General features: G+C 40.9%; 1 protein-coding gene across 1 annotated transcript in view; it reads right to left on the minus strand.

The window, feature by feature from the left end:
• HDAC9 (histone deacetylase 9) overlaps positions 1-24,741 on the minus strand; it is a 703,417-nt gene that overhangs the window by 278,052 nt on the left and 400,624 nt on the right. The window contains exons 5-8 of the mRNA XM_084619569.1: positions 9,609-9,850; positions 8,420-8,561; positions 6,580-6,700; positions 4,095-4,216 (exon numbers count right to left, since the gene is read on the minus strand). Of these exons, the coding sequence (XP_084475695.1) occupies positions 4,095-4,216; positions 6,580-6,700; positions 8,420-8,561; positions 9,609-9,850 (627 nt within the window). The remainder of the gene's footprint in view (positions 1-4,094; positions 4,217-6,579; positions 6,701-8,419; positions 8,562-9,608; positions 9,851-24,741) is intronic.

The following is a 24,741-nucleotide window of genomic DNA, read 5'->3' on the forward strand; positions in this document are numbered from 1 at the left end:
AAATGATGCAAAATGAAGGCAGAGGCTCCATCTATAAGCAACTTTTAAAAAAGACACATGGCTTTAGTTAAAACAGTGGGCTAATCTTCATTTGGAATTTACTGGCTTTTACTGGTTTGCATCAATACTAGAGCATAGAAAGTGAAATGTTACAGTTCCAAGAAAATGCAAACATTCTGGCTTTATGCCAGAATATTTTGTATTGTTTCAACAAGGTGAAAAGTAAGTTTTGTAGAGAACAACTCCTCCTCCATGAAATCTATCTGGTTTGTTATATTTTTTATTCTTATTCATTTTAAAGGAGCCTAGTCTAAAGATAACATCTTCCCAGTTAGACACACAGAGAATTATGGTGTTCAACACCAAATGGCTTTCAAATAGACACCAAAATATGTGACCAGATTTTCAAAAGAGATCAGTTCCCTTTAGGCCTTCTAAAAATGACCTGACTTTCAAAAGTGTTCAATATTGAGCAGCTTCCATTGAGTGGAATTTTCAAAAACACCTGAGTGATTTAGGAGCACAAGTCCCATTGGAAATCATCTAAGTCATCTAGGTGCTTTTGAGAATTGCCACACTAATCTTAATGGGAGCTCCTGGGCACTGAGCACTTTTAAAAATCTGACCCTACATATTGTAGGCCAAATTCTGCTCTCAATTACACAGGTGTCACTCCTCTACATGGTAAATCTAAATCCATGTGTCTAACAAAGTGATGGCTTCCCCAGTCCTCCTCCTGCTCAGCTCCTTCAAGAGCCTGTCAACAAAAAGCCTATCACAAAGTGATCACTCCATATCTGACCTCCCAGTCCTCATTATTACAGGAAACCTGCACATCACCTTCAAAAGATGAGCCTGGAAACTTAAATTCATAATTCGGGACACCAAAAGCCATGGTATTAACAGAGACACTGGTTTCATGGCTTATTACAACAATTTGTAACACACCCTGCTGCTTTCTATCCTCCTTTATCCTATCACTGCAGTAGTGATAATTGCCCACGTCATTTTAAGTTGTTTCCTACAACATATGTGAACCACTTATGCTTAATAATCTGTCTCAGCTTGTATTTGGCCTGGACATTATGGTTCCCTTCTCTAGACCTAAGGAAGAGCCCTGTGAAGCTCAAAAGCTTGTCCTTTCCATCAACAGAAGTTGGTCAAATGAAAGATATCACGTCACCCACTTGCAACCAATATGGCTACAACAACACTGCAAACAACAAATGTGAATGCCATTGTGCAAGGAGCTGCAATCCTTGTCCTAAAGACCGCAAACTAGTGTCAAACCCCTGTGCACTAGAACTGCACCAATTTTACTACACACAGGTCCCTCTACACCGGCTGGGGAAGGAACAATACATGGGCTCACAGTCACTGCAGTGGGGTGATTACTCTGGAATCTAATGATGAGCATGTAAATATCAAGACTGCTAACTAATTAGCTACAATATCCAGTTATTCCGGATTTTTGTGGCTTGTAGGCAGAATTTGAGTAGAGTAGTTCTCCCTTTTACAGTCTGACCTTTGAATACAGTTGAACAGATTTAGTAGCAAGACACCATTTCTCCATGATGACAATGGTGGGATGGGGAAGGGAAGGTTGGGGAAACATTCTGCTGAAACAAAAAGGAGGAAAACCTCATGACTTATGTATGTTTCTTTCCTAACACTGTGTTTCTTGTTCACAGTTTAGCTGTTGGAATAGCATTTTTCAGCTTTGCTTCTCATTCCTATATGCTGAATCTAAACTAACTAAATATAATCAAAAGTATCCTTTGAGGGCACCATGTAAATGTAGAGAAGAGAAAGACACCTCTTGATTTTATGTTAAGAGCATCAATAAGAACTGGGGAAACAAATCAGAACTATTATTAAAAACTAACCCTTAATTTGGGTTTTAGGTATCCCTTTCTTAATGTTCAACAGAACATAAAGGTTCGTTTTCATAGCAATTGCTGACTGCATGCAAGATCAGAATAACAGAATTCTGCTAAAAGCCAGTGGCAATAAGCATTCATAGCCCCAGGAAAAGGCTCACCCTGATGGCAAAGGTCAGATTTCTGCAGGCAGAGAGCCTGTCTATATATATGAATGTTCCTGGGACATCTTTGTCTGATATGGTCCCATGAGGATGACACAGGCTCCACAATGTCCCCTCTGCCTAAGGGATGGCCCTATAGCCACCCAGATCAGTTTGGGGTCATTTGACTTGTGTTGTTCCAGTTCCTGTTGATTTTACTCTGAACCTGGGGAACAATCATTGGAACCTTTGTGGAGCTGTTGCTGAAGGCTTAAATTAAGACTCTTCTGCTATTGGGAGTATTTAATAGGTAAACAAGATATTTATAAGAGTTGTTATATTAACAGATATAGCTAGCTATCAAATAGAGTTCTTGTCTAAGAAATGACATACTGAACATATCAGTAGTTTACATAGCAGAATGTTGAAGTAAAAGTATCAAACACTGAAGTGACAAAAAGACTGCTACGCTAATGAATATATCATATCATTATTTGTCTATTTATGTTGTGTGTATTTTTTAAAGAGAATTATACTTATGAGTTCTATTTGTAACTGATGCACTGCATGCCCAAATATTTGGGATAATGTATGGAAAACATCTGCATTTAATTATATTATAGTCTTCTTATACAGACAATGGGAATTGAATTAAGGAATATTTTGAAACCCCCACAGAGATATAAAAGTATTAACAGCTGCACAAGAACTTTAGTGTTACAGTGTTTGAAAATGTTTTGTTTTACAGATCAACAGTCTGACACATCATAAATATCAATCATACTATCTAAAATATGTAAAAATGGAAGGAAAATTAAAACCTGCATTTTGAAAATGCAGAAACATTCACAGCATTTTAGAAGGTGCAGACTCTATTCTTTTGTTTTCCAAACCAATGTAAACATATAGCATGTTGACACAGAAAATACATCTTGTACAATGCCATTAAGCAAAGAACTGCAAAGGGCTTATTATGACAGAATAGCCTCAGCAAGCTTTTTATAGGATCCTTATATTGCCACCATGGTGTACCAAAAGCAGACTGAATAATTCAGACGGAATAAATTAGCAGTTTGTTTTTCATTCTTTACAAAAACAAGCACTAAACTATTCTTGTGAAAACATTAGGGGATATAACATGAGCTCTGAGTGTCTGTCCTGAAGAATTAGATGTAGATTGGATTTTCTTTCTGGATGCTTACTGGTTTCAAATGCCACATCTCTTCTATGTCAGTACCAGTTCTGCAGTTAGTTTTCAATCTCCCAGTGATTGAAGCACATTCAAAGGCAGTTAGCACAGCAGGGGGGTAGACTTTCTCTCAGAATGTAACTGTATCACTCAACAGCAGCCGCATACAATAAGGGATCTAATGTTTTCTTTTCTCTTCTCCCTCACCCCCTTAATGTCTCCCTGCATTCTTGGATGCCAGTCACCTCACCAACAACCTGGGGCAAGAGGCACCAAGTCTCCATCACCAGCCCCTTAACATACTCTATGGTGTAGACAAAGTCAAGTCTACACTTCACCGATTGTCAGGAAAAGAGGTTGAGCTAAAGCTTGTTTTCTAAGTGAACACTTTCTTTTAAAATATTTCACATTTTTATTTGAAGGATTTTAAAATAGATATATTTAACCTTGGCAACCACCCAAAGAAAATGGTCTGATATAATACTTATCTACCTCCTCCCAAAAGAAAAAGAACTCTGAAGACCTTAATGTAAGTGCAGTATATACTGTATGTGAGAGAGAGAGCCATGATTGTCAAATTAAACTCAGAATTAATATTAGACTTATTAATAATACTGCACAAGTTCCCCTGATATTGTGAAATATTAACAACAAGTACATATGTCAGGACTGCTAGCATTGGGAGATACTGGTTCTTGACACCACAGGGTCCATCTAAATTGGAAAACTATACACTTAGCACCTTTGAACCTTTCCAATGAATCATGCAGCTGAATAGGCTTTTCGGGTTATGATATATACCTTGCTAAGCGACAGCCTGATTAACAACCAAGTGAGGCAGAATTGTGGGGTAGGAGATTAGAACAAACTTCTCTGACTCACCAGTTTTTCGAAGTGGAAAATCATCCTTGGCATCCTGTGCTCCTGGTAAAGTGTATTTGTATGATGGAGAGGCCTCGCTCAGGGGTGGAGAGCTTTGATCCAGTGAGGTATGGTGGGCAGCCCTGTAGCAGACACAGAGAGGTCACGAATTAGCAGTAAGTGAGGTGACCAACAGTAACCATCTACACATGTTGTCCACATGTCTCAGCTGTGTTTATGTTCTTACTCCTCCAAGTGTGCACAAACCACAGACTCATGTAACCAATTTCACTTTTACAGTAAGTTATGGAACTGCTCAGGATTCCCAAGAATGCCCTTTTTCACTTATCATAAAAGTCACAAAGGATAAGAGTCATGTTGCCCCACAGGGATCTGTACCAGATCAGGGAATTGAACATTTTAGGTTGTTGCGTTTTTTTAAACTGTACCAGCTGAAGCAAAGCCATTTGATTCCTGTTTATTAAATACAAATATAAATTTAAAGTGGCCTTTACTCTGCAGTTATCACTTTTTGTAGGGCAATTACCCAATATTTTGAAGAGGAGGTGTTACTCCGCTGGAAAAATATAGATGAGTTTGCCAGGAGTCGTAAAGGAGAAAGCAAAACCTTGTCTTTAGTTTGGGCAGCAAATGAAACTTCATAACTGCAGTACTTTGCAGCACGTAAAGTTAGTGTCAGCAGTGAACTCCCACACTGGAGAGCTCTTTCTGACACGTGGGCAATGCAAGAAAAACTGTGGGCAGCTCTTTCAAACCATAAATGCCCAAGGGAATTGCATCATTTGGCTCAAGGACAACATAATTTACAGAGCTTTTTTCTTGTGGGGCCCTTCGTGGAACCTCATATCTACCCATTTTACTCCTGTCCTCTTGGCTGCTGGGCCAGAAATTTTACATAGTTAGTAGAATAGTGCACATTATATAGCACAAACTATTAAGTACAGTACCGCCATCGGAAACAATGTAATTACATATTAAAACATGTTACCAGGATTCTCAAAGAGTACAATACAGTGAAAACCCCAGAGGGAAATCTTTAATAACTGTTTAAAAAGAACTAACTCCAGATCAAAATGTTTAATCAAGGGACATCTAGGTGTCTTGGTAGATTGCACAACAGACTATCTTGGTAGGAATCTTGGGTTTGCTCCTCAGGTCTCTAAGCCTCTCTTGGGAAGGAGGTGAGACCAGCATGCTCCATATATTTCGCTCTATCCAGGCAGACTCAGGAATGGTGTTGAAGTCTCTTGGAAACATGTCCACTATCCTGTTTGCAGGATTGTTTTATATTGATACAGCTGCTATGATAAGGATGGCAGAAAAGACTGGACTGAAATAGTGAAAAAAGTGACCAGAGGAATGTAAGAGTGTAAACCCTTAGGCTATCTTGCAGCCATTGCAATGCTTAGCAGCATCACTATCTCAGTAACCTGAGAACCTCATCGTTAAGGTCTCTCTCTGAGATCAATGTGCATTCTTGGATACCTAGGGCCAACAATTTCAAAAAGAATGGTGAAAAAAGCTTAGAGATCTTTTACCACTTCTCAATATGCTAGAGAATTATTTCTAAAATCCCACACAACACACTGGACCGAAGAGCAGCATTCTACAATATCTGTTAACTTCATCTTCTACAATATCATGGCTTTGCATTATACCTGAGGCTAAAAGGAGGCTATTTCATTGTCTGAGTCTTAATCTGATAGACTCAAGCACAAAGCCATTCCCAATGGAAAAATAGGTCAGATTTGCAAGATCGCTTGAGATTTTATATAAATGATATAGCAGAAGAGATTACAGACAATTAAAACTTCAGAAAAGTTGAAAAGAAATCTCCACCCCTCCTAGATCCTCAAATTACATCAGCTTCCCTTTCTGGAAATGGGATGGCTCACCCTGAGTCTATCAATCTGTTCTCCATGTTCTCCATGAGCAGGTGAACCACAAGGCCACAGCAAACTTTCATAACCAGGTCTAAAGCCAGACAAAAATTGCCTAGCATCATTATAAACACTAAACTTGGCCCAGGTTCACAAGCTTTTTAGCCAGCCTGAGTCAGCTTTTGAGTGAACCTGGGAAAATTATGGGTGTGGGTGGAAAACGGATGCATTCACATATTCTGTCTCCAAATGTGACAGTTTTGGCTGAGCTCTGCTTTGAGTTTGATAGGGGATGGTTTGAATGTGAAACTCAAGGTGAGACACTTGCGACTTGAAATAGGAAAAAAAAATACAAACTCCTGTGAATTGAAACCACTTTGTTTTGAAAAGCTCTAAGTACATCACTTTGAGTACAGGTTCTCAGTACTACTCCATTCAGTAAGAAGTGTTTTTATTTTGTTTCTTTATTAATGTTCTTGGGAGAATTTTTACTTTGGCCTGGAGACAGGTTCTCAATATCCCTGTTGGTGAGGAATTCGGGTGCCCACCCTTAGCAAGTATATCGGTGAGACATGAACACATCTTAACATAGAACAAACGTGTACCAGAGCTTGGGGTGGCGGCTCGTGGAATGATTCTTCCCATTAGTTGGAGAGTCTTTTGTTGCTGATTTACTCAACAGGAACTCTTGAAGTTTCTGCTTCACTTCTGTGCTTGCCACTGCCCCTAAAACACATAAAGATTGAAAGCTCTTCCCATTCTCCACAACACCAGGGGGGAAACAAAAACAAAAAAGAGCCAACGGCTTGTGGAAAGTGATGGAAAATAGTAGGAGCCCTGGTGGAAATCATAGTCAAACTGGGACAGAGTCTAAACTAAATGTTCACTCTGCAGGACACTTCTCTTTCAGGGCTGATCCAAAAGCCCATTGAAGTTAATGGGAGCATTTAAGTTGACTTCAGTGGGCTTTGAATCAGGCCCTTTCTCCTGTGAATCCTTTCCAGGTACAGAACCAACTCTTAAATATCCCCAAATCATTAGGAAAAAGAAATGCTGACAGAAATAAAATATGGTCTGAGTCCCTTTGAGTTTGAGTTACCCACAGATAATATCTTCACTGAACTAAAGCAATGCTAATAGCCCCTCAAACCTGTCCTCTGCCTACTGCACTGACCCCTAACAGAATGCTGCATGACGCCTCAGAGCTAAGTCTTTATTTTCAAGGCACTTACTGACCTAGGCTTGCGATCCTAAAAGATCACCTAATGATAAGGCCTGTGGTTGACAATTTTGCTCTTGACACAATGGAACTTTCCACAGTAAGAGTGAAGCTCATTTGTGCTGGAGACAGCTTCTTGTGGGCCAGTTGGGACAGCAGAACAAACTGCCCCAAGGTATGGGAACTCACCCACCACGTTCCATTTCAAGTGCAAGCCATACTTTTTCAACCTGAAAAATAAGAGCCTGAATAGAAGAGAGGAAATCTTTTGAAAACACAATTTCAGATACAAATTTTGCCTTCAAACACTTGTGTGCAGTTTCCACTAACGCGATGGGAGTTCCAATGAGTCTTTAGTTTTTAAAACCAAAAACATATTATAGATGCTCCTGCAAAACTGGTACTATTTTCCTTATAACTAAAAAAGGCTGAGGAATGTAAATCCTGTGGGCATGGTATGCAGATCTCTTCTGGTTTGCTCTTTGTGCTCCTTCAGCTGCACCAGCAGTAATATCTCCTTAGAGCAATTCCATTTTGAATCACTTTACATTTTTGATACCCTGGAACAATCTGGTTTTAAACTGACCTTACTGAGGGAATTATTTGTATCTGTCTCCCTCTAGTGAGCATCACATTCCAGCAATGTTCTTTCTATCATTTGCCTTAAAGCCACACTGGAGCTGGAAACAGAACTCTTGGGTACATCTCGGGAAGCTGCATCAGCAACACTGATATGCCCGTCTGAAAAGAACTAGTGATGTAGCTAGACCAGATGTGCTCACTTGAAATACTCTTAAATGCTATATTAAGTTTTCCATCTTGAAATAATGTTCAAATGAATTTCTTTGCCAGCAAGCACCCTGCTCTTTGGTAGTGCACTCCGCATGAGGTAATAAAGAAACTATCCGAGAGAGAAGATCTCAAACGAAGCTTTGTGCTTTCAAACTACATAACATTATATTTTTAAAAAGGCAAGGTAGGTATCTGAGAGGAAGATATATAACCATGGTGCAACCCCCCACATCTGCATAAACTAACAGTGTGGCTGAGCCGGTGTAACAGGTGAATCTGCATTTTTGCAGGCACACCACTTACTCCTGTGGCTGAATATTTAACGTTGAATAGGACCACACTTATTAGCCTTGCTCCTGGCCATTACCCATTGCAGGGGGTGGGGGAAGGACATATAATCTTTTTATCCTGAGTCCTGGTACCATGGCTCTTACTTTCTCGGCCTCTCTCTTTGCCTCTGAGGGGAGGAAGTTGCTGTTCCCTGCGATGTCTCTCTAGTTCCTGCTCTTGCCTCTGCTGCTCCAGTTTCTGCTCCTTTTCAAGGAGTTCTTGCTGTTGTTTAATGGCGAGGAGTTCCTGTTGTAACTTGCAAAGAATAAAAGACATGAGCAAATGCAGTCTGCACCGCTGTCCAGGTCAGTGTTGGCCAAAATAACCCACTTCAATAGCTGATATAAGAGCTTTCATCTGTGCTCATATTACTCCGTAACCCACTTTTCTATTCTTTCAAGTGGAATATTGTGTTATCAGCTGCCACTAAAATCAGCTCTAATATCACAAAGTAGCTGGCTGCATTGGTTTTGCTTCTTTTCTTTTGCCAAATGTGGGTATAACCTGCACATTATTGTCACTCTCTACCAATGCAGCATCAGACTCGAGATGCTATTCTCAACTGGATTTGTCAGTCGCATCATAGAAGAGCTCACCACATTAGCAGAGCAGCAGTCTAAGATATTTCAGAAAGAAAAAGAAAAAAAACAAGACCATAATCTCTCAGTCAAAAAATCTACTTCAGTGTTTCTTCCATGACAGGTTTAATCCCATAAATCAGTTTGTTTCATATTCTGTGAGGTAGCCTAGAGAAGGGCAAAGTGCCAAATTTGCAGCACCTGTCCCCATTTTTGCAAATATCAAAAGGCAGGAGGCCTGTCTATGTGATTTGCGGACACAGACTCAAGCAGGTGCAAAAAAAAAAAAACAGTCACATATACTAGGCAGATCAAAATCGCTCCTACAAAAAAGGCAGCCATATGGAGGCCTGACTGAAAATTTGGTTAAAAATGTGGACTTTGATTGACTGAGAAGGTCTCATCTGAATGAGACAGAGTATTCTATTCTAATTCAGAGTGCCTTGATTTTCTGCCTGTATAGTACAACACTGCAATAGCCTCTACCAATTATGCTTGACCATCTTTTTTTAATAGCCAAATGTTATCACCATCAAATCCAGTGTGGGTTTCCATCACTTCTCTATACCATGCACATGGACAACAATAATCACTCAAACAACATCTTTAAATCACAGTAAAACTTCCAGGAGAGGAGCACACCCTTTGCAGTATTCAGCTGAGAATATTTAGCTTACTGTGGAGGAGCCCCAAGATAAATGAAAGATTTTGCTACCTTTATGTGCTCCTGGAGCTGGGCCTGGTGCTGTCGGGTCAAGTTTTCATGCTGTTTCTGAAACTCCGCAATCAGAAGTTGTTTCTGAATTTGCTGCTGCTGCTGGATCAGAAGTAGCTCCTGCTGGAGCTGCTTTTCACGCATAATTGGGTCCACCATGGGAACCATCATCCTGAGATCTGTTCGCAAGTCCAGTGGTGTGATGGGCTCCAATCCCACAGGAACCTCTGACTTTACATCCACTATAAAGTAACAACAACAAAAGGAAAATATATAAATGAATGCAGATAAAAATGAATTTATGCTGCATATTGGGGAGAACTAATTTAATTTCACCCCAAATTCCTTCAATTTATCAAAAAGAAAAGGAGTACTTGTGGCACCTTAGAGACTAACCAATTTATTTGAGCATGAGCGATGAAGTGAGCTGTAGCTCACGAAAGCTCATGCTCAAATAAATTGGTTAGTCTCTAAGGTGCCACAAGTACTCCTTTTCTTTTTGCGAATACAGACTAACACGGCTGTTACTCTGAAACCTGTCAATTTATCAAGTTAGCAAAATGCCTGTCATTGTAAGCCATATGCAAAATCTAGTCATTTCCACTAGCAATCTAACACATTCACACACCATCCTATTACTTTCCTCCCATTTTTTAAAGAAATCTCCCCCTGAGGAATAATGAGAACCCCAGCTCCTACAAAACACTGCACAACAGGTCAGAACTTGCCAGTTTGCAAACTTAGCATTATTTAGTTTAATTGGTGAGATATTACTGGGTATGCAGTGTTGTGTAACAATACACATTTAGTATACTTGTGGTATTTGGCATAAGTTGAAAGCCCTGGAGTTGTAAGAGTTCTTATTTTCAGTGGAGAAAGCTTACATTCAGACTGACTGCATATGATTTTACACCTTTACAGATATTCTGCATTATGCAGTGAGAGCCATAAATGTGCTACGCACAGAGGAAGACGCACAGGATTATATGGGACAATACTGGGAAAAATATATTTTTAAAGTTTTAAATAATGAACACTCACATGCTTACAGGAGATAGAATGTGGCACATACAATGCATTACTCATCAGAGAATGAAAAGATCTTGCTAAAAAGACTGTTTTAATTCATCCTCAGTAATGGAATAAACTGCTAACACAACATCGAACCAGGTAATGAAGAATCCCTTGATCTTTTATTCCCTGAATTCAATCCAAGGATATATACAAACTTAATGATTTTCACTATGCTACACAGCAGAGCCATTTGGGTTTTCATACCAACTGAGGGGAGTAGAACACAGATCTATCTGTTCCAAAAAGGCAGAAGCACCCACCACTTGTGCTAAAAGAGAATCTCCATTGGTAGTTAGCAGTATAGGGTCTGAGCAGTTCTCACTGAGCAGAGTCTGAGCAGTGTTTCGATTCACTAAAGGGGAATTATACACAAACACACTAGTTCACTGCAACTATTTCTACTGAAAAAAAATTTAGTGGATATAAATACAGTGTCTCAAAATGATGAGCTGCACATACTTCTATACATATTTTCTCTCATGTTTTATTTACTTTTATTGTTCCCTTGGTTCGAAACAAAGAAGAGAAGGACAGAATACAGTAGAAACATTCCAACACATAGTAGTAGTATGCTGGCTGTGACAGCTAAAACTCACATCCAACATCTTCAGCTGAGTTCTAAGCATATGCTAAAATCTGTTGGGTATACTTTGACATCTGACACATGCGAAATAAAAAATAAACTTTTTTTTTTAAAGAAGACATGAGACACCAAATCTTTCCCTTTTTATTATATTCTCTTTGTCAATAAACTGGTAACATCAAACATTTAGTTTTACTCCTTGAAACAGTGCTTGTAAACCTCAAAGTATAATTTGACTTCTTAACCTGCTATCCCAACAGAATGATTATGCCTAACTGCTTGCTTTTGTTCTGAGACTAATCACTAAATTGTAAAAAATCACCCTTAACTTACAAAAACTACTCTTGATTATAAATAATTGCCCCAGACCAAGAGAAAGCAGCAGTCAAGAACCCAGCCTTTCATCCAAATTATTCAGCTGCAATCCACATTCCATTTGTCTAGACTAAATATAGCAGCGTTTATACAAGAAATCAATAGTGCTTCCAGAGAGCAGAGCAGAGACATGAATATTTCATCAAACTCAGAGAGAAACGGCAATCAGCAAACTGACAGTTCTGTGTAGGTTGACTGGCCCTCCAGATAAGTCCCTGTTACTTGGACAATGGCTCATCGCCTGCAAGTCACAATCTTATCATAGGCACTGTTCTATTTTTAACATTACTTGTGTTGTAGGTGACAAAGGCTTATGATGTTTAAAGTGGAGAGATGGATTTTCATACATCTTCTGTGACAGGATAATAAGCCTCACCAGGGGCAATAATAGTAACTAGAGCTGTGGAAACCCTGCGGGGTTCAGTTTGCAATAGTGTTTGCAAACTGAACCCTGCAGTTTGGTTTGCAGGCACTGGCTACAAACCAATCCCTGCATGTTTGCCTGGTGATTCAAGACTGATTATAAATCGTACCTCCCAGAAGCATCCCACCTCTCTATCCCCAGAAAACCCCTATCTGGTTAGGGTGAGAAAGTGAATAGATTTTTCTAACAATGGACATTTCCCTCTCTTAATCAGCAAAATGTAGCAAACCTGAAACTCACGCTCACTTTGAAGGGATTCAAATTCTTGCTGCAAAGAATTCACACAGCTCTAATATTAGCTGCATACTGGTAGCTCCACTTCAGCAAGTTCAACTTACCATCCTCACTAGTGGGGAGAAAATCAACGAGTGGGTATTCAGAAATAGAGACTGTGTAAATCAGTACACAATATTTACAGTGGTCATTGTTAAAGAGTCAATATTTTCCTATAAATTCGCATGATCCTGGAGACAATGCAGATATTTCCTGTCAAAAGTATTGGTAGCAATTGTGTTATCTCGGATTCTGCTGTGCAGTAACTATTGGTACAGTGATATTGACTTTTTAATGGCAACCACTGTACTGAGACCGCATCCCTGGTAACCTCATCAACCAAAACCTCAGAAATGATTCTGAACAAAATGTACATGAAACCATTAATTAAACAGACTGCTCTGGTGCTGGCTGTTGTATAGTCTTGGGCCATTTTCATTATGGTTATTTCCTACCAATTCATGAGGATGACATAGAGGGAGCCAATCAGTGTAAAAATGGAATAATGGCGTTCAAGTGTATAAGAGCTTTGACATATTATGGTTGAGGTTCCTTTCCCCCCACCATTTTCATTTTAGAAAGATCAAAGAAGGCACAAAAATGTTTATTCTGATCACACTTCATGTGTTATGCACAGCCACATCACAGTAGAACACGTGTGTTTTTCAAGTGCACACAAGGTGCCTTAATTTTCAGTGTTTGCAACATGTGCACAGCTGAACTAGGAGTGGGAATTTTTAAACATCCCAAGAAACAATGGGTTCAGGTCTCCCATCTGAGGACTTACCAAAATCATTGGCTGAAGGAGTGGGAAGATGGGCATAAAGAAAACAGTAAGCTTTGACATCCTGCTGTCTGCTGATGAGACAACTAAAGATGTTACTCTAAGCTCTAGCGATTCAGGAACTATGCCAAAATGTTAGAGGAACAAACACTCAGCAAGTTGCAAAAACAAGTATATTGGTTTCCCTTAAGAGCTTCTTTTGCCTTAATCTTAAAATATAACAGCACAAGGGTCACAAAAGGGTCTCTATACAGGCTGCATTCAGTATATGGGCCTTACGGCAATGTTTTTGACACACTAAGGCAAATATTAGCAACACCTGCAAAACAGCATGGTCCACATGGAGCTTGCATATTCATGTATAACAATACAGAAGGTCTGATTTTAACTGACTGAGGCTTTGGTTCTTGAAGCCACTCTTACACGTGGGCATCAGTGGAGGAGCACAGCTCCTTTGTTGAAGGATGCCATTTCAAGCTGTTTCCAGTGACTCATAGTTTAAATTTCCGCTGACTGGCCTATTCAAAGATCAGGGTCTTACTCACCATTTTTGTAAGAAAACATCAGGAAAAAACAACAATCAGTGGCATTGACCACCATTTTCTCACAAAAGGGACAATCTTCCCATCCTTTGGCAATTACCTTCCTTGGTACACAATTATGTCATTTTTAAATACAGGAACTTTTACAAGAGATGCTGTAATCTGCTGATCAGGTTACCATTTGTCTGCTATTCTTTATTTGAAATTTAATGAAGAATTCTAATAGGTTTGCTTACTGTAACCTGTTTGATTCATTTACAGTTCTGAGGCTAGAGGAACTGTGTAAGTGCATTCATTGGCCGTATAGAAATTCAAGTTAATCCCTTCATCACTGAATTTCCTGGGCAGCAGGTTGAGTTGTTCAGATGGGAACGGGTGGCAGACAGGTTAAAGAAGCTAAGATCAGGTCAAGTTTTTTTGGTCACCTTTTTTGCCGGGGAGAGGGTAGCTGAAGCATTTTAGAGTTTGGAGGAGTGGCTCTTCTTCTGTGGGGAGAAGGAGGGCTGCAAAAGCTGGTGAGCTAAAATTAAATGACACATTGCAACAGGGAATATGTAAAAGACAACAGGTAACCGTCCTTTTCCTAAAGCTAGCAATTTTAATGTTGAGAGGTAAAGGAGGATTTCTGAAAACTTATAAGATTTATTAAAATCCCAAAGAAACAAACTTCAAAGAAAGGGACACAAACTATTCAAAGTGTCAGCCCAACTTTGAGACACAAGGTATAAAAAATAGACAATCCTTTCTATAGGGCATCATTGGGAAAATGTTAGTGCTACTCTTTTTAATTATATTCTCCAAAAGAGGTAATTCTTGAAATTATTACTAAGTTGTGCAGCACCATCCACAAGCATTATCTTCACTTCATAAAACGAAAACAAAAACAAACTAGAACATAATAAAGAGTTATGAACATTCAGAGAAGATAGAAGTCTTGAATTAAGATTCAAAAGTAGAGGAAAAATTAATGTACAAAATTAATATTTTTCAATGTGGAAATAGAAGGGATCGGTTGACCAGCAACAAATCATCACATGTCCATAACCAAAGTGCTGGAGAACCCACAGAAATTAGTTTAAAATGGTAAGAGTGTGGTGTGGTGGGAAAGCTTAAAAAAATCAGTTACAATGCTTTGAACTTACTTCTTACTTTAACCCCTGAACTTTGGGATTTACGTGCAGAAAATCTAGGAGTTGGGAGGAATCACTGAGGTAAAGGCTGGGTGTGTTTTCTCCTCAGGGATTTCTGCACCACTGCAGAATGCAGAATTCATGCAGAATTAATGTTCTGTGCAGAACTTTATTTTTCCCCTGCAGAATTGGTGCTGCAGAGCTGCTGGCCACCATTAGGGGCCACTGGACCCAGCAGAGCCCAGTTCTCCAGCTCACAAATAAAGGACACTGCCCGGGGGGAAAAAGGAGGGGAAGGGGAGCTGGAGTTCCCAGCATGTCATGAAGGAAGGAGGCAGCGTGCAGGAAACTCCATACAAGCCTGGGACCCAGCATCAGGCTGTTTCTTTCTCTGGATCCCTGGGCTCTAGAGTGTAGGGGGATGGGTGTCTGGGCTGGGGGGCATGACACAGCAGGGCTCTGGTGGGTTGGGGGTGTGGGTGTCTGAGCTGCATGGGCTCCCCATGGTTGAGTTCTGGGGGGGGCGATGTCTGAGACTGGTGGAGCAGAGTTTTCCCCCAAGATGTGCCCAGCTGGCACATGTGACACATCCAGACTGAGGTGCCCAACAAAAGCATAAAGATAAACAGGAACTAGGTTGTCATATAGTTTTCTTTAATGCTCTACTCCTGGGGGAATCTCTTTTGTTGTCTGTATTGTTACAGACATACTTGCTGACAGGTATTTTGAAATAAAGTTCCAAAATAATTGAAACTGGTGTGATTATGTAGTGTGATTTTAACAAATAAAATATACAGAATTTAAAATATTGTGTGCAGACTTTTTAATTTTGGGGCGTGGAATTCCCCCAGTGCTGTGATGTCCTGAAGCAGTGTGTGGAGGGGGTAGGAGAAATGGAGTGCTAGGGGGTTGCAGAAATGAGATATAGGGGGACAGTGGGGGAAGGTATAGAAGTAGTGGGCCACAAGTGGGAGTTGGTAGAACTATGGGACAGTGCAGGACAGGCATGTGGGGACTGAGTAAGAGAAGTAGGGTGAGGCAAGGCCACTGGGAGAGGGTGCAGGCTGAAGAAGATCTGCCCATGCAGGGAGATCTTTGCAATCATCCAGAGACAGAGTATAGGGAGAGGGGGTCAGGAGCTCAGAGTCAGTTGAGGAAGAAATTTCTCCCTGTTGGGCAACAGAATTACAGGAACATTGCATACCTAAGAGCAATCTAAGAGCAGTTCTGGCATGCTGATAAAGTGGTGTGGCAGGACCACACAGCCAATGTAAATAAACAAATAATGGAGTGATGTGTCAGTAGTGAGAATACTGGAAAATTAAGAGAGCAGCATGGTTTTGAACAGCCAGGGATAGAGGAAACATGGAGTCTGGCAAGAAAATTATTGAAATGGTCCAATGTGAAATAGTTACACAATAATTCATCATTTTGGACATGTTCCTGAGAGAAGCTGAGTGCTCACAACTGTCATTCGCTTCAGAAGGAGCTATTTGTGTTCAATGGATCTCAGGATTGGACCCATACATTGCCGAAGGGGGCTAGAAGTTTTGATTTTTAAAAGTATTGAAAACATAAAGCCAGACAGTCCATGAGCAATGAGATATAGTCAAATTGAAAGGGATGCCCAGGACCAGATTCTCAGCTTCAATGGAGCAAAGTTGATTTACCCCAGCTGAGAATCTGGCCCCAAGACCTTAGCCACTAGTACCAGAATGAGACGAATCTAGACGGCCTGGGGAGAATCTCATTTTAATTATCCTTCCAGGGACACCAGCATCCTCATTTAGGACTAAAATTTAGGTTTTGTAAAAAAGGGTTTTACAAAATGTAAGATCAGTAGGAATGATTCCCTACCATCACAACTGGCAAGTGAAGGCACTTGCGCTGTAAATCATGGAGTGGTCACTTAACAGATTTCACTGTAATATTTTCTCTAAGCAATTTACATGAATTACATTTTCTCTATCATAGTCTGTCCTCTGGACATCAAAGAAAAAATGGAAGTGTAGAAAAAACCGATAGTATACACACAGGGAGATTTTCAAAGCATAAATGGCACAATGACTTTCAATGGGAGTTAGGTGCCCATTTGTGCCTTTGAAATTCTCTCCTCCTTTGTATTGGCCTGGAAGGGAAAGCACAAGAAATTAAATAACAGTTATTTTCTTCCAGAACATAAATTTATACTTAGATCACTCTTAAAGGACCATTGTGAACTGGAAATATAAATGAATTACCAAACCTGATGAGACACTCATCTAATGTTACAGTACCCAGCAGCAGAGTAATAGATTGGACTAGAAATGTATTCCCCCTTGTTCTTCATAAGGGATCTTACCATGATTATACCTTTTCTCTCTTTCTTTTAAGCATTTGCATACATGTCATAAATGAGAAGTAAAATAAATGCAAACAGCGTTCTGGGCTTTGATTTACCATTCTCTTATTTCCCAAGGGCCTGAAAAGGAAGCTCAGACAACCACAAACTTCTAAAATATCAGTGAGAGGCCTTGAAATACCAACACTGAAATAAAAGCTAGCTGGCTGGCTGTTTTAAAAATCAAAGACTGTATTATATTGATTTACTAAATTCAGACTCTTTCTCTGCAAATATGTTTTTGAGTTAAACAGTCATAACAAGCCATAATACAAACATGAATTCCACATAATTTGTAATACCCAAAAAGTTCTTAAATGTTTTAGTGTTTGCTATTACTTCACTAGTGAGTACTTAGCAAAAAGCTCCATTTATAAGCGTTCCAGTTTTCTTGCAAACATCAAGCCAACATCTTGCTGTTAACTAGCAGGGGTCAGAGGATTACAGGCAAATGAACACAAGATGTTACATTAAAATCTGAAACAAATTCAAAATCTGTTAAAACCAAAACCATGATGATATGTTATCAAAGTCAGACCTGGGCTATATTTGGATTTCCATGTTGCTCTATTTATGCTTCTGCCAGTACTGTTCTTACCCACAGATTCTCTACACCTGCTGACATATGGGACTATTCATTTTTCAGAAACTGCCCTTTTCTTACAGGGAATCTGAATGGTCTTAATTCTAGATACTTCTCCTGCCAGCAAGATAAAAATATGCCAAAGATATATTTTAAAATGCAGAATCTCTCCCCAACCTTTGAACTTCCTTCACAGCTCCAATGTCCATGCTATACCCATGGTGACAACTAATTAATATAATATAATATACACACAGTATAAATGCTATGTGTAGACACGTCATATCTGTATCTACCTGGCCAGATTGTGCCTGACCGCTGCATATGTATGCAAGAAAGGGAAGGTGAGAATACAAATGGAATAATAGAATCCTAGAAATGGAGGACTGGAACGGACTTCGAAAAGTCATCTAATCCAGCCCCTTTCGCTGAGGCAGAATCAAGTAAATCTAGACCATCCCTGAGAGGTGTTTGTCCAACCTGTTCTTAACAACCTCCAATGATGCAGATTCCACCACTTCCCTGGAAGTCTATTTCAGTGCTTACCTATCCTTATAAAGCTTTTCCTAATATCTAACTAAAATCTCCCTTGCTACAGATTAAGCCCATTACTTCTTGTCCTACCTCCAGTGAACCTGGGGAACAACTGATTGCAGTCCTCTTTATAATGACCCTTAACATATTTGAAGACTGTTATCAGATCTCCTCTCAGTTTACTTTATTTAAGCATTCCTCAACCCTTATGTCCCCCATGCAATGACCAGACACAACTGTAGCCCTGTTTTCCTGTCTTTTCTTGATCATTACTGAAGACTGGATCTAATGTGACACCATTGTCTGCAGAACTAAATACACATGTATCCCCGACTCAATACAGTTTATCAATACCCTTGTTTAAGATCATGTAGCCAGTTTTCAATCCATGTGACATAAGCAACAGAGTTCTAAAGTGTAAATTAGACAGGAGCATATCACTGGCTGTGTGTCTATGTATACACACAGCCACAAACATTGATCTGAATGAATCCTTGGTGTTCAGACATGCACGCACATATCCTGTCATATTTGCAAAAAGTAAAGGATAGCTGTCATACACTGGGCACATGCTTTCCCCATCCTCCTTTCTTTCAAAAATATAAAAACCTGGACTGTGATTTCAGCAATTCTGCGGTTCCCATCTCAAACTACTGCATGTAATCAAAGAAGGCAAAAAAAACTCTCAATGACTTTTGTTCAAAATCTAACAAAGAAGGATTTTAGCAAACACCACTTTGAAACGGTCAAATGAATGTAATGTAATTCCTAAAAGGTAATTTTTACTCCCAGTCACTGAGATTGAATAGTAAAAAAATCATGGGCCAGATTCCCTGGTTTACTCTGAATAGGCTCGGAAAACAAAGGGATGGTTGTGGGAGACAGGCTGCGGGAGGGTTACACAGCTGATTACGGATCACTGATTCTGCCACCTGGCTCTGATGGCTCTCAGGGCTCCTGTAACCAGTGCTAGCTGCCAACACGCCCAAGGGACTGTCTGCCAATAAAACTTAGCCAGAGCACACTATGTTCTGACGACTCCTCCTTACTCCATCATTCTCTTGCGCTGGAGACTGTAGGAAGGCTAGTGGCTATAATGGCTTTCCATCAGTTGACCAATCTCCAGCATGGGGATAAAACCAGTTTCCATCAAATCACAAAAGTATAGGAAAGGGGCCAAGAATTTTCTCCTATCACTGAGATCCCAAAGGAAGTATCACTTGAGTGGGCTGGTAGCTGTGTCCCCTAATACCATTTGCTACCAAATGCAGCTCATACAGTAGGCAGACATGTGCAAGTAAACTGTCCACAAATAAAGCTCAAACATGGGCTACCCATTGCCCATGAAAATATGAGTGAGGGCTATGTCAGGCAGTCAACTCAGTGCAAACCTGTCAGAGGACAGCAGATAACATAAACTAGAAAAAGTATATAAAAAACAAAGACTCTAGAATTTACATTTCTAAAAGGCATACTTAGAAAGCCTCAGCCTTTTGAATTTCTACAGCTACGTGTAAGTTGTTGAGATATGAGAATGCCCAGGTTTTATCACATTGCATAGTGTAACTTAATGTGCCACAACTCACTGAGCTCACAACCTCTTGAGAAGTCATTATACCCAGGAAATTAAAAAAAAGACACTTGATTATTTCAATGCCTTTAATCAATGTTTTTGGAACACCCTGGTCTTTGACAAGCAGGGGGCTAAACATGGTTTCTAATCACAGAAACAGAAAAGGGGAGGCATTGAACTGAACCTTCCTACAGAGGAGAAACAAAAATCCTGAAAGGAAGATAATAATATCTCTTTAGAAGTCTTTTGCAATGGGGGACTGGATAAACTGGTAATGAGATACATACTGAAACCTGAACTGCTACCCAAAGAGTAAAGATCCTGTACATACAAGGTTGTTAATTACTGTTTATATTTATTAGTAAAAAATGATATATTTCATTGTATATTTTATCTCTCTCTTCCTCCACCTTTAATATGTTCCTTGTTTTCTTAGACTGCATGCTATTCAGGCCAGGGACTGTGTGTGTGGGGAGGTGGGGGGAAAGGAGTGGGTGTGTGCACGCATGTGTACACATGCCACACCTAGAATATTTTGGGTACTACTAGAACACAAAGGGATACAACATAAATGCAAAGAGACCACGATGATAGCAGACACATGCCATTCCAGTTCCATATTTTTGTGTGTGTCTGGTAGTGTAGCTGACACAAGGAAGACGAACGCATTGTTGAAGCAAATAAGGTGAGTGGATAAAGGGACAGGAAAATTTAGGGGTAGACTGAAGGGGGAAATGAAAGGGGATGACTGATGGAAAGGCCTCCTGCAGTGAGGCAGCACCAGTTAGGCACACCTGCAGAACATGCTTTACCCAGAGAAGTGGAGTTTAGAAGGGCGAGATTAGCCACAGAAGGGGTGCCGGGGGGCAGTTTTCCTAAGAGTAGAGAGGCTGCCAAGGACTACTTGTGATATCCGGTAGCAAGGGCAGATCAGCCTGAGGCAGTTACTAAAAACTTTTCCTTCAACCACCCTGTTTGGGGCAATCTAACACAATAAACTCAATCTGAGCGAAGGCCCTGGAGAGCTGCTTCTAGCCAACAACCTGTGGTGGGTTCTGGGAAATGCCACCAGGGAATAGATTCTAGGGGACTGTAAATTGGACTCAAAAAAGACCCCAGGAATGACTTGAACTCCTGCTGTGAATAATAAGTTTGCTCAGGAAAGGGCAGCTCCTGTAGGGGACCCAAGGGCAAGAGACTCAAGACATTACAGCTGAGCCAAAGCGGAGGGTCAGCTGACTACAGGGGCTCAGAAGAAGCGGGGAAAGCACAATGAGCAGACAGCATGAGGTTTGGTACGATGAAGAGCTGCAGTTTTAGGAGTGGAGTGGGATGATGGGGACAAACAACCAATGGAAAAATTATACAGGGCTCAAGATGCAGAGCTGAGATGATTTTGATATTAGAAGTCAGCTACTGCTTCAGTTTCCCATGAAGAAGGGAAGGGGAAACTACTGGGACTTGCTTCCTGGGAGGGCCCCTCTAGGTCTGGTGAGAGGATTATAGAGGACTGGATGGCCCTGATATACCCACTGCACCCTCTCCTGCAGCTGGTGTATACTTTGGAAAACAATCCTGGATTGGCTTTGGGATGGACTATATATAAATCAACAGATCTTTTCCACCGCTGGTGTTTATGCTTATAAGAGAGGAGCTTCAGAGTGAGGGATTACACAAAAGGACACACAACAGAAAGTAAAAAAGGAAATCAAGGAAGTACCCATCAATCGTCATGGACACTTAGTGCATGCCACTGCCTCCCAAACATGAAGACATTTTGGTTTTACAGCATCCAAATTCAAACCACAGCAATTTATGGAAAATAATCCCAAGTCAGCCTTTTTTCCCCTCTGCTATTAAGAATGAGTATGGGGATTGCTTAAGGTAGAGAAGAAGAGAAACAACACATATTCACAGTTCTACTCAATCAACATTTTATAGGACTCTTTCCACTGTAAACAGTGAGGTCTACTTGGCAAAGTCATACTTTGTGGGTTTTCTTTGAATATCAGATTACATTCTTGAGCTGAAAACAAAATTAAGCTGCTGAGAGATCTAATATTTAGTTCACACAATTATGTGACTTATCTAGCTTCCCTAATCTATTATACTGTGTATTTGAACGCTTCTTTTTCTAATTTGGCTTCTTTGAACACATGAAATGGTTTAATCATAGAATCATAGAATATCAGGGTTGGAAGGGACTTCAGGAGGTCATTTAGTCCAACCCCCTGCTCAAAGCAGGACCGATCTCCAATTAAATCATCTCAGCCAGGGCTCTGTGAAGCCTGACCTTAAAAACTTCTAAGGAAGGAGATTCCACTACCTCCCTAGGTAACGCATTCCAGTGTTTCACCACTCTCCTAGTGAAAAAGTTTTTCCTAATATCCAACCTAAAGCTCCCCCACTGCAACTTGAAACCATTACTCCTTGTTCTGTCATCTGCTACCATTGAGAACAGTCTAGAGCCATCCTCTTTGGAACCCCCTTTCAGGTAGTTGAAAGCAGCTATCAAATCCCCCCTCATTCTTCTCTTCTGAAGACTAAACATCCCCAGTTCCCTCAGCCTCTCCTCTTAACTCATGTGTTCCAGTCCCATAATAATTTTTGTTGCCCTCCGCTGGACTCTTTCCAATTTTTCCACATCCATCTTGTAGTGTAGGGCCCAAAACTGGACACAGTACTCCAGATGAGGCCTCACCAGTGTCGAATAGAGGGGAACGATCACGTCCCTCGATCTGCTGGCAATGCCCCTACTTATACATCCCAAAATGCCATTGGCCTTCTTGACAACAAGGGCACACTGTTGACTCATATCCAGCTTCTCGTCCACTGTAATCCCTAGGTCCTTTTCTGCAGAACTGCTGCCGAGCCATTCGGTCCCTAGTCTGTAGCAGTGCATTGGATTCTTCTGTCCTAAGTGCAGGACTCTGCACTTATCCTTGTTGAACTTCATCAGATTACTTTTGGCCCAATCCTCCAATTTGTCTACGTCCCTCTGTATCCTATCCCTACCCTCCAGCATATTTACCTCTCCTCCCAGTTTAGTGTCATCTGCAAACTTGCTGAGGGTGCAATCCACACCATCCTCCAGATCATTTATGAAGATATTGAACAAAACCGGCCCCAGGATCGACCCTTGGGGCACTCCGCTTGATACCAGCTGCCAACTAGACATGGAGCCATTGATCACTACCTGTTGAGCCTGACAATCTAGCCAGCTTTCTATCCACCTTATAGTCCATTCATCCAGCCCATACTTCTTTAACTTGTTGGCAAGAATACTGTGGGAGACCATGTCAAAAGCTTTGCTAAAGTCAAGGAACAACACGTCCACTGCTTTCCCTTCATCCACAGAGCTAGTTATCTCATCATAGAAGGCAATTAGATTAGTCAGGCATGACTTGCCCTTGGTGAATCCATGCTGACTGTTCCTGATCACTTTCTTCTCCTCTAAGAGCTTCAGAATTGATTCCTTGAGGACCTGCTCCATGATTTTTCCAGGGACTGAGGTGAGGCTGACTGGCCTGTAGTTCCCAGGATCCTCCTTCTTCCCTTTTTTAAAGATGGGCACTACATTAGCCTTTTTCCAGTCGTCCGGGACCTCCCCCGATCGCCATCAGTTTTCAAAGATAATGGCCAATGGCTCTGCAATCACATCCGCCAACTCCTTTAGCACTCTCGGATGCAACGCATCCAGCCCCATGGACTTGTGCACGTCCAGCTTTTCTAAATAGTCCCAAACCACTTCTTTGACCACAGAGGGCTGGTCACCTCCTCCCCATGCTGTGCTGCCCAGTGCAGTAGTCTGGGAGCTGACCTTGTTCGTGAAGACAGAGGCAAAAAAAGCATTGTGTACATTAGCTTTTTCCACATCCTCTGTCACTAGGTTGCCTCCCTCATTCAGTAAGGGGCCCACACTTTCCTTGACTTTCTTCTTGTTGCTAACATACCTGAAGAAACCCTTCTTGTTACTCTTAACATCTCTTGCTAGCTGCAACTCCAGGTGTGATTTGGCCTTCCTGATTTCACTCCTGCATGCCTGAGCAATATTTTTATACTCATCCCTGGTCATTTGTCCAATCTTCCACTTCTTGTAAGCTTCTTTTTTGTATTTAAGATCAGCAAGGATTTCACTGTTAAGCCAAGCCGGTCACCTGCCATATTTACTATTCTTTCTACACATCGGGATGGTTTGTCCCTGTAACCTCAATAAGGATTCTTTAAAATACAGCCAGCTCTCCTGGACTCCTTGGGCTATTACCAGCAGGAGAGTGAGTTTGTGAGTGGGCGGTGGAGGGTGAGAAAACCTGGATTTGTGCTGGAAATGGCCCAACTTGATGATCACTTTAGATAAGCTATTACCAGCAGGACAGTGGGGTGGGAGGAGGTATTGTTTCATGATCTCTGTGTGTATATAAAGTCTGCTGCTGTATCCACGGTATGCATCCGATGAAGTGAGCTGTAGCTCACAAAAGCTCATGCTCAAATAAATTGGTTAGTCTCTAAGGTGCCACAAGTATTCCTTTTCTTTTTCCCCCTCATGTTATTCTCCCAGGGGATCTTGCCCATCAGCTCCCTGAGGGAGTCAAAGTCTGCTTTTCTGAAGTCCAGGGTCCGTATTCTGCTGCTTTCCTTTCTTCCTTGTGTCAGGATCCTGAACTTGACCATCTCATGGTCACTGCCTCCCAGGTTCCCATCCACTTTTGCTTCCCCTACTAATTCTTCCTGGTTTGTGAGCAGCAGGTCAAGAAGATCTCTGCCCCTAGTTGGTTCCTCCAGTACTTGCACCAGGAAACTGTCCCCTACATTTTCCAAAAACTTCCTGGATTGTCTGTTTAGCTCTGACTTTGCTCATATATTTATTTATTTTGCTAA

Source organism: Lepidochelys olivacea (genome assembly GCF_965140295.1).
Source record: "Lepidochelys olivacea isolate rLepOli2 genome assembly, chromosome: 2".
Classification (NCBI taxonomy): Eukaryota; Metazoa; Chordata; order Testudines; family Cheloniidae; genus Lepidochelys; species Lepidochelys olivacea.